Source organism: Salvelinus sp. IW2-2015, linkage group LG17, assembly GCF_002910315.2.
Source record: "Salvelinus sp. IW2-2015 linkage group LG17, ASM291031v2, whole genome shotgun sequence".
NCBI lineage: Eukaryota > Metazoa > Chordata > Actinopteri > Salmoniformes > Salmonidae > Salvelinus > Salvelinus sp. IW2-2015.
Window position 1 is genome coordinate 36,314,316 of NC_036857.1, and position 10,215 is coordinate 36,324,530.

General features: G+C 43.1%; 1 protein-coding gene across 4 annotated transcripts; it reads right to left on the minus strand.

Moving 5' to 3' along the window:
* Positions 1-657: 657 nt before the first annotated feature.
* On the minus strand, positions 658-10,195 carry LOC111977240 (Y-box-binding protein 1). Of its 4 annotated transcripts, none has more exons than XM_024006617.2 (8): positions 9,941-10,195; positions 5,743-5,806; positions 5,426-5,459; positions 5,190-5,279; positions 4,616-4,882; positions 3,193-3,278; positions 1,720-2,000; positions 658-996 (listed from the first exon to the last, which is right to left on the minus strand). In XM_024006617.2, exons 1-7 carry the CDS (start codon positions 10,047-10,049, stop codon positions 1,754-1,756), a joined length of 897 nt encoding a protein of 298 aa, XP_023862385.1. In that variant the 5' UTR covers positions 10,050-10,195; the 3' UTR covers positions 658-996; positions 1,720-1,753. The 4 variants fall into 4 exon arrangements, with proteins under 4 accessions (XP_023862385.1, XP_023862384.1, XP_023862383.1 ...); XM_024006616.2 differs by having other exon boundaries at positions 3,181-3,278; XM_024006615.2 differs by having other exon boundaries at positions 4,553-4,882.
* Between the last annotated feature and the right edge of the window lie 20 nt (positions 10,196-10,215).

Consider the following 10,215-nt stretch of genomic DNA (forward strand, 5'->3'; position numbering starts at 1 on the left):
TAGATGCAATCTACCTTGATTGCAGTGAAGCATGATATTGTCCATCTTTGGCTATTTAGATAACATAAATCAGTATCTCTCAGTTTCCAAGCTTTTCTGAACTGCAGCACACCTGGATCTGATAAACATTTTATTTCATACAGCATTTGAGCTAAATTTATGTATAAATGGATGGTTCGGATTACAGGATGCCATGGTCATATTTTTCCATATTCTGTTCGTTAGTTGTTCAGATTCTCTTAGATAAAAAGGTAATGGCTAGCTCAGAATGAGCATTCCAAAAGTTGTGTACATAGTTGAGATTAGTTCTTTCTGGAACACAGGTGGAACCCCATGTTAATATTATTATAATTTCTATAGCACATTTTCATGTCAGTTATGCCTTCCCCATCAACACTTATGTTATGGGCCAAATGGATCATGCGAATGACAAATAAAAGAATATTCAAACGTAAACATTTTCTTAACTACAATTTTATACCCAACCAATAAGTCCCTCTGTCAATCAGTGAACGAATGGTATTTCTGTAGTTATTTGAACAGTTTATTGCCGTGGGTCTTGGGGTAAAAGAACACATTGTAATACATCAGCCAATTTATGTCAATACCACGGTGATTGCATTTAGCAGGCAAAACAAAAAACAGTTGAGTCGCCAGTTCTTCTTTGACTTTTATTTGAGCTTGCATTTTGTTTGAATACATAAAAAGTTTTTAAAAATGTCAAACTGACCAGATATCAAATTACTTTTCTTTTAAAAACCATTGTGTAAAAACTTAGGACCGATTTAGAAAAAAAACGTCTTCCGTTTCCCCATAACTTTTTTTTTTATATATATAGCTGTCACTTAAAAATAATGGAACAAAACAGGTCTGCATAGATTCTGCAGGCAAATCGGTGGTAATCTGGTCAAATGCATGGTACAAGCTTAAGACGATCGTCAAGTCAAATCTGTTTCTTATTGCTCAGATCTTTGATGTTTCTTCTTGATGACATCACTGTAGAGAGGAAAAGAGAGATTGTTAGAGAAGATACATTGACAGGTCAAATCCCTTTACTGTATCAGTCAACTCAGACTGTGCAGCAGCATCAAGACAGACAGGAGGACCAACAGACAATGGCAGGAGGCCTGCAGTCAGTCAGGCAGACAGTTTGCTTGATCAAATCCATGGCATCGCCCCTGCCTTGGGTAATGAGCGCAGCGTCAATGGAAAGTGCAGACCGATGCTGGCTTTAGAACTCAAGAGTGAACTGGCCCGAGACACTACACCAAGGCCTACTGCCATCTGATGGACTTTTCCCACTGATATGTTGTAAATTGGGGGTCTCAAACTGGGGGCATGCGGGCCAGATGCGTCCTGCAAGCAGATTTAATGCGGCCCGTGGTCGAAAATGTAGATTGTATATTGAGAAGTGCTGTGAATGACTACAGCTAATCAACTGATCATACAATGCATACTGAGGACTCAACCAAACCCTATTTAACCAGGTTTCTGGGATAAGTTATAATTTGGCCAAATTCCGAGATTTGTTTTATACATTAACCATGAATAAACCAGCACAGTCCACTATGAACAAAAACTAAGCTTGACTCTATGGAAATTCAATCCAGCATGTTTTCTAACAAGGAAACAAATAATTGTTTACCCATATCCCAGAAATCAGGTATGCAGATTTGATTAGAGCACCAAGTAGCGATATTTGTGTGTGTTGGGACTCACCCGGACGATGGTAGAGATGGTATGCCGGTAGTTTCTACTCAGCCCCGCCCTGCTCGGCTGCGGGAGCGGACGTTTCCTCAAGGGATGGTTCGCCGTCGGCCTTGGCCTCCTTTCCATCCTGGGGCTTGCCACCGGTCTGTGGGCGTCTGCGGCGGTAGTTGAAGTTTCGGCGGTAGCGGCGCTGGCGGGGCTCCTGGTTCTCGCCGTCACCACCCTGGTTCTCCTTGTTTTCCCCCTCGCCGTCCCGTACCGGTCTGGGACGGGGTGGACCACCACCTCTGCTGTAGGACCGGACACACACTTTAACACCTGACAAATCTTAAAACAGCCCCTAGCACCCATACAACTTCAAACTATGAGAGTGAATTCCATTTAAAAAACTCTTACTGAAATCCCAACTCGGAAACATTGAGTCAAATTTCAGATGATTACCTAAATTGAAATTGACCCAAACCCCAGGGTTTGCAGATTTGATGGAATTGGAGGTGTCCAAAAGCAATTATGGGGATTTGATCCACCCAGCCTTCTAATGGGCTTAGGGGTGGTTGTGCATTACATGGCTGCAAGGACACATGGCCCAAACATCTTGTGCACGATGTGTGTGTAATATGTGCCATGTACAGTATGCAATGTGCTGCCTTGTCCTTATATTTCATGAATGGGCTTCTGTCAATTCTGCCATATACTCAAACAAGCTAAGAATTGACCATGGCCTAACAGTGCCACCATGTGTTTGAGCTTATAAAACAACTTATGACACTCCTGTCATGTGTATGAACCTGTGTCTGTGCCCTCAACTACTTCTGATCAAGTACCAATTTAAATACCATGCCCCCATACAAGCGCATCGGTGCATACCAGGAGAGAGTAAAAGCAGTGCCATAACAGCCAAAATGGGAACAGGAATAACCTGAAAAAGTAATGGGCCATGTACAGGGTGGTTAAGGGGGCATGAGAGTAGACGTTAACTATGCATATGCTGAGATCAGAGGTATTTATGCTGTCCATTATTATTGTCAGAAGAAAGAAAAACTCATCACTTCAACAGCATTGATATTCATAGATTGTTTAGTTCAGGAATGATTCAAGATAATAGTCCATAGATAGTTTGACCAATTTGCCACATTTCACACATTTCATAATACTTCTACTAATAAAAACAATCAGGACTAAAGACACATGAAGTCGTTGTCATTTCTGAAGGAGTACCCATAGAGTACATTTAAATGCAAAGTAAAATAAACTTTTGGAAAGCAGTTGCCATTCAATGTTAGGCTGCAATAAGGGGAACATGCAGTCAGTAAACTGCCCAATGGTAACGTCGCAGATAAATAGATTCCGAATCACGTACCTTTGTGACAAATTCACCTAACCTTTAGTTGACAGGCAAATTAGATATGGCTTTCTGCTGTTATATAACCCCTTTTTGCAGCCTTGTGTCAATGAACTCAACACGCAAACCTTGGTCTGAACCTTGGTCGGAAGCCTCTGTAGTAGTTCTGCCTCATTGGTTTGTTGCCCTGGTCTGGACCTCCCTGGTTCTCGTCACCTTCTCCACCCTAAAAACAAACAGGAGTTAGTCACACACATTCAATCACTGACTCAATACCCGAGATCCAGGTCTGAAACTCACCTTTTGGATAGAACGAGTCTTGAAAAACAGGAAAAGATATACTTTGACGAAGGTCAAGTGACTGAAAGTTTAGTTACTATTAAAATAAAACTAAAATAAATGCACAGCTGTGCAGACACTTTTTCCTGTTTTGCATTTTACCTTCAGTAATTACCAGCCACTGATTCAGTGAGGAAATCAGTGACTGGTTTCTTCAAAATTAGTATTTGTCTGTTTGCAGCCAACTTCAGGTGCGGCCAGTATATTATATGAACTTAAGTGTTTTCCACTAGCGCCGACTACTCATTTTACAGCCGGACACTTTCCCCACTTAAATTAACAAGGCTACTAATTAGCTAGTCCTAAAATAATTCTGCTGAGCCCTCTTCCGTTAGAATGAACAATATTCATCTTCTAGCGATCTATTGATAGGACAGGCGCAAGTCAGTCACAAAGTCAGCGATGACCGGGAAACAGTGCTGGTTTGACAGTCTGCTGTCCGCCCCACCTCTCATTACCTGGGTGTGTTGTGTGCGCTGTGGTTGCAGCCACATTTCTTTACACGGAGGGTGAGAGCATGAATTTGCACATCCCATATGTGGTAACGATGAGTCGAAATCCAATTAGCCTATTGTTTTCTGGCACATTCATATCCTTTCGCGTGCAGGGTCCGACATTAAAGATGACCCAGGAAGAGTAAAAACATGTGCCGGCCCAATGGATCTTGTCGGCAACTTTTCAGCGCATTTTTGCATTCCAGTTCAACATTTACCTGCAAAAATGGCTTAACCCTGGGGGACAAGCCACTCCGGACCACAGACCAGGAGAGCCTAGCTGGCTTCTTTTTCAATTTGGCTGGCTACTCCATGTGATTGAGGAAAACATCGCTAAATATAGATTGAAGCACTGCGTGTGTTGCAATCAGCAGTAGGTGTAACATCTTGGGTTTGTGTGAAAGTTTGATTGATAGACCTATTTTGGTCAACCCGAGGTTTGATTTTGGTCTGTTGACCAGTGGTTTGGAGCCAACTTTAAGTACGGTCAATATATAGACCTCTATGTAGACCTATTTTGGTCAACCTGTCTTGGTCTGTTGACCAATACACGTGAGGTTTTGATTTGTCCGGCCATAACCAATTGTGGCGCGCATGTTTGACGAGAGTGTGTATGACATCACTGGAACAGGGCCGGACTGCTTCAGGAGTGCCTGTGACAGCGTACCTCAGTCATCTCTCCGCGAGGTGCGTTGGTGTACGGGGGCCGACGGCCGTAGCGTCTACGTACAAGGTATGGGGGGTATCGCCGTCTCTCAGGGAAGGAGGGCCTGCGCTGCTGGGTCTGCATCTCTCCCTCTGGGGCGCTCTCGGCGCCCTCACGGCTCTTGCGGGGGGGCCGCTCTCCTTCGCCCTCACCGTCGCTGTCTGGGTATTCGCCGTCACGGGCTGGGCCCCTCCTGCGGGGGTACCGCCTATAGCGGTTCCGGTCAGCGGCATACTTGCTCCCCTGGACTGGGACACCCGCTGGGCCGGTGACATTGGCTGCCTCTGCTCCCTGGGAAGAGATACATACATAACCACTGGGGTGCACACTACCCTTCTGAAGTATGAAGTTGGTTTTAGCTGTGTATCGTTGCATGATATTGTGTTGACTGGTCAAAACCAAAATTGGGCACATTAGAATCACCGATAATCATAACATTGAGGCACATGAAGTTAAAGTCTAGATTTGATTGCCTTAAATATGGCTAAACATATTAAACAAGTCGTATGAAATAATTTGTGAGCCTGGAAGAGTGGTGCCAATTGATATGACAGCTAACAATAAAGCTCTCTGTTGTGTAAATAAAAGTTGTAACTACCTTCTCCCCTTCAACCACATCAAACTCCACAATTTCTCCATCTCCAACACTGCGAAGGTATTTCCTTGGGTTGTTTTTCTTTATGGCAGTCTAAAAATAATAAGAAGAAAGAAAGTATAAAACATTTCATTACAAACTTGTCTTTGTGGTGCCAACTACAATCCAATTGTGATAACTGGAAAAGGTTCCATGTTGGGCAATAAATGACTCGACCATTGGAGAACTGGAGTTTTTACCTGGTGGACAAAGACGTCATCTTTCGTGTCATTCCTTGTGGGTGATGGGAGAAAAAGGTGTAGTTAAATATAGGACAATAAAACCCATTGGATTAAAAATGTCTATTGTAACATTGAGGCTAACAGATTTGAACAGAACTGGCTTAATTGTGCATTCATTGAGTCTTTACACAACAAGAGCATGCCGTGGACAGCCAAATACACTTCCCAGCTTTGTAAGCAAATCCAAGCCGTATTAGGATTCGGAATGTTCCCTCACAAACACACTCATCATATTAGTGTCTTTAGGAGACGCCCGGGAGAGAGGGGCAACTTGCCTGTTGATGAAACCGTAGCCATTTCTGACGTTGAACCATTTGACTGTACCCAAGACCTTAGTTGCTGAAAAAGAAAAATATGTACACACAATTTAGGTGTGATTCACTTGTTTTTATCCCCTATATTTTTTTTGCATTCAAATTAACAAGGTGGCACCCCCCAAAAAATCTACATGCACATGAGCAGTTTCTCATTTACATATTGCACATCAAAGGGGGGAAATTGTGAAGTGCACTTCAAGTGGGTAATCTAACGGCAAGACTGATAAAGACCACAGACAAGGACCAGAGAAGATACTAGGGAAGCAAGCTATAATTAACCCCAACCGTTGGGCTTTTTATAGATTCTGATGCTAAACCCTTGGTGTTTGCTTCCACCTGCCATGGCATGGTCCAATGCATATCACCATTACAGTGGCGCAACTTTCACTGGGGACAGGGTGGTCATGACCCCCATCCTGAAATTTAATTTTGTCCCTCCCAGTTTTATCATTGCACTGTGATACAACAACAAAAAACGGCAGCAGTGTGCTTGAGGACCACGCGGACACCTCAGAGCGGCCGAGTAGGCTGTTGGGAGGTTAGCCGGCTGGATTTAGGACCTGTCCGAGCGGGCTAATAGGCTGTTTGAAGACAAAGCTTCGGAAAGACTGTTCAAGTCTTTGGTGCAGGCCAGCCAGAGGCAGCTGCTGTCAGTGCATGTGTTGCACTCTTTCGCCTAATTGTAAAAGCAGAGCAGAAACTGGCCACTCTTTAGTTGACTGATGTAGCTGGCAAGGTAACTGCTGTTTAACTAAACAGAAGAAAAAAGGTGTTTATTCCCAGAGCTGAGCTGGTAGTGTAACAGATGTAACATTGGCTAATGTTTCATCTCGACTGAGGTGAATGAATTAGCTAGCTAGTAGCTACCACAACCAGCTCTAGCTATTGGTCAGATGGATATCAATTTGCAGTGGCTATTATTACTAACAGCTTTTTGTATGAAATGTTTTGTAGCCTTTGTTTTGTCCCATTTCAACAGAAGTAAATGAACTTGGCTTGCTTTCGCCAGTTGATGTACCATTCGAGTTGGCTAGCGTTAGCTATTTGTTTTGCTTCAATCACACCAGACCTGAATCAAAGGATGAAATCAGCGGCCAAACTATTGAAGGTCAATGGTTTGACGTTTTCAGTGCAATGTGAATTATAATTAGAGTCGGTATAGCATTGTAACGTGAAACATCAGTCAGTTTCGCTAACTAATTCCCTATTTTTCACACTGACAGTAATAAACAGCTCTACAGGCTTTACGGTCATTGTACAGTCAGTACACAACATTATGCTCATCAAGTCTTAACAGGATCAGATGGTGACAGGTGTCCCAGCAGGGTCAGACAGCCAGGGAAGACCAGTCTACAGAGCGCAGGTTGATGGGTAGACCTACAGTATCTACAGGACAGCAGTTTAAAGAAACAGTCTGGGATCTGGGAATAACGGTAATTTCAATTATTGAACAATTGATTCTATTCTTGGTTAATATAATGTATAAATGGACACCAAGGTCATTCTTTGTCATCCCTCATCTTAGGAGGATCAGATGGTGACAGTGGTCTCAGCAGGGTCAAGCATCCAGGAAAGACCAGTCTGACAGAGCAGAGGTAAGTTTTTGCAGATAAAACACTATTCTCTCTGTGCAGTAAGCACTGGACAAGCCAGATGCTTCAAAGATTGAAACTATTTTAAGGGAGGAAAACCTGGTAGAAGCTGTTGATGATGAATGGATACATATGTTTGAATGCAAAGTCATGTTCATATAATCTCAGACAAATTGCTGCCGTGTAAAACCACATGCCAGCGAAACATTAACATGGAATCAAAAGTCAGTCCTCTGCTGTAGGTAAATTAACAAAAGGGGACACATTTGCATAGGTTATGGTCTTGTGAAGGCTGCCTGAATTCTGGCAAAGAGTGTGTTCTTTTATCTCAGCATGTCTACAGATTCTCCCTTCTCCCTGTTTTTGTTTGCTTGGAAATGTTGATACTGGAGACTTATCAAAAGAAACTATAACCATTAATTGGAAGGTTGGTTATCTTTCAACAATGTCACAAAGGATGGATGAAATGTCAATTTAGGTATCACTATATTTGATTACAAGATTAAGGATATATTTGGCAACTTTCATAAAGTCTGGATGCCTTACATGGAATACAGTATGACAAAAGTATATTGAAAACATGCCCACGCCAGGGGAGATATCTATTTAGGCAATCTCTAGCTGCTGGGCTGCTCAGTCCTGGCCCTGGGGGCTGCTGTCCTGTGGGTTGTCACTCTGGCCTTGGCCTAACCCACCTGAAACCAATAATAAATGTTTCACTAAGATCCTAAAGCAGAGTGGGGGGAGCTGCAGGGTGGTGGACCCCTAGGGACAGGACGACCCAGCTCTACAGTGTGCAAGTAAAAATGCCTCTACAGTGTACTATTAGAGATTCATTATATGGAGGATGTGGTGTTTGTGTGTAAATATGTTATTTTTAGTTTTTATTACTTGTTTCCTAACCTTACTTTTAGGAAGGCATTTTTTTTTTTTTAAGATGGGAAGGAAATTGATAGGAGAGTTGTGTTGTTATTGACTAGACTGGTGGGGGTCAGGTATGCAGGTGGCTGGCTAAAACTAAAGTTGCACCCCTGCATCATTAGCTCCAAAAACGCCCATCCTACGTGTTATGAGACCAGAACATATCGGTACTAGCCTAGACATTCAATGTGGCCTACCAGCATTTAACCAAACTGATCAGAACGAGTGCCTGCCCTGGAGGTAGCATAGCTAGCTAATGTCATGTGTAAGCTGGACTGCTAATTATTTTCCGAGCGGAACTATCTGAGCATCATTTATGAATACTAGGTAACTAGCTAGACAACCATTTACCCAGTTCAAAAGAGCAAGTCTTGAATATTCGCACGTGGCGTCGCGCCTTATGATGATAGCTTGCTACTTTGCTAGCTAACGTTAGCATATTATATTTGGTCTCAACCGTGTGGTTGGACATGAGCCAGGATGTCGTTCATAACGTCAAATTAATACTCATGTGCACAGAGGTAGAAATAGAGTGCTGGGTACGGTTTCATGCTTAATAAAAGTACAATTGTCAGCCAAAGCGGGACAAAAGAAATTCGTAGAATCCGAATACCAAGGCGGACATTTTGGGGGCCCCTATAACGTTAGCTATCACCTCGACCGAACGGAACGCTATCTAGCTTACTAGCTTAGCCATCTGCAATTTTACACGAAATAATAATTTGGGGGCTATGCTTTTTCATCATACACTTGGTTATATAGTTATCTAACGTTAGCAATGTATTAGCGAGCTTGTTAGCATGATCGCCTAGCAAGCGAGTTAATTAGTATGTGCATAGCTGCGAACAAAGGGATACGAATGCAATCGAGCCTCTGCAGTGCAGTCAATCATGGGCCTCAATGAATTGTTTGTTACAAAACTGTCGTACACACTACCAATGTATTGGAAACAGTGTTCTTTATGTGTAACCAGTGCGTTACGAAACCGGGAACCGGTCACGACCAAGGCCAATATCTACTTCTGCAAATGTTTTGACAGGTTAACGTTAGCTGCTGGCTAAATCACTGCTAGACACACGAGACTGCGGACAGGAAGGTAAGGTCAATCTAACTAACGTTGGTTACAATTACAACATGTGCCAAACCAGAAGCCAAACCACATGCATTACAGTATTAATTAACGTTAGTTAGCTAACGTTACCTCTAAACTTGTCTCATAGGTCAGGTGTGTGGTCAGACTGATTGATGCGTTACCAGTTAGGCTAGGTAGAAAACAGTTGTAAAGCAACTGACATTTTGAATTGGCAGTTGAGACTAACTATAAACGATATCTAACGTTAAACGATTTCAAACTAGCCATCATGCTAGCAAACTAAATAAAGAAACGGAACAATATTTAGCGGTTGCTATCTAACTAGTTAGCTAATAACAATATTATCTAGATTTAAACAACTAGTTAGTTACCTAACGTTAACTGTTTTAATAATCAGCTGACGTTGTGAACTAGCTAACGTCAGTTAGCCAATGGACATAGCTTATAGCTAAGCGAATTGTAGGTAAATTAGTAAGCTTTTTGGGAGTAACGTTACCGTGCCAATAAACCCACATTTGCATTTAATGGTTCACCTGGCCAGCTTGCTTACCGATGACCTTCTTATCCCCCGCGGAAACGGCGGCTGCCGCCGGGCTGGATGGGCTCTCTGCGTCGACGACAGCAGGCTCCGGCGGTTGTGTCTCGGCCTCGCTGCTCATGTTTTCTGGTTGGTTATGGCTTTTGCCGGCGGTGGCTCTCTAGTGTGTTTCCCGGTTCTAGATGGTAACCTGGGCCGGCGGTGGTGGGGGCTGCTGCCTTCGGGCTCTCAACTTTCCTCTCCGCTCCCGTTGCCGATCGAACTGGGAGGAATGAGAAAAGATGCAA

Coding starts and splice junctions, on each gene's coding strand:
- LOC111977240 (XM_024006614.2), bottom strand. CDS start 10,049: ATGAGCAGCGAGGCCGAGACACAACCGCCGGAGCCTGCTGTCGTCGAC. Junction 5,807..9,940: donor GGGGGATAAGAAGGTCATCG/GTAAGCAAGCTG, acceptor TTTCTTTTTCAG/CAACTAAGGTCTTGGGTACA. Junction 5,280..5,425: donor ATGACGTCTTTGTCCACCAG/GTAAAAACTCCA, acceptor TATTATTTTTAG/ACTGCCATAAAGAAAAACAA.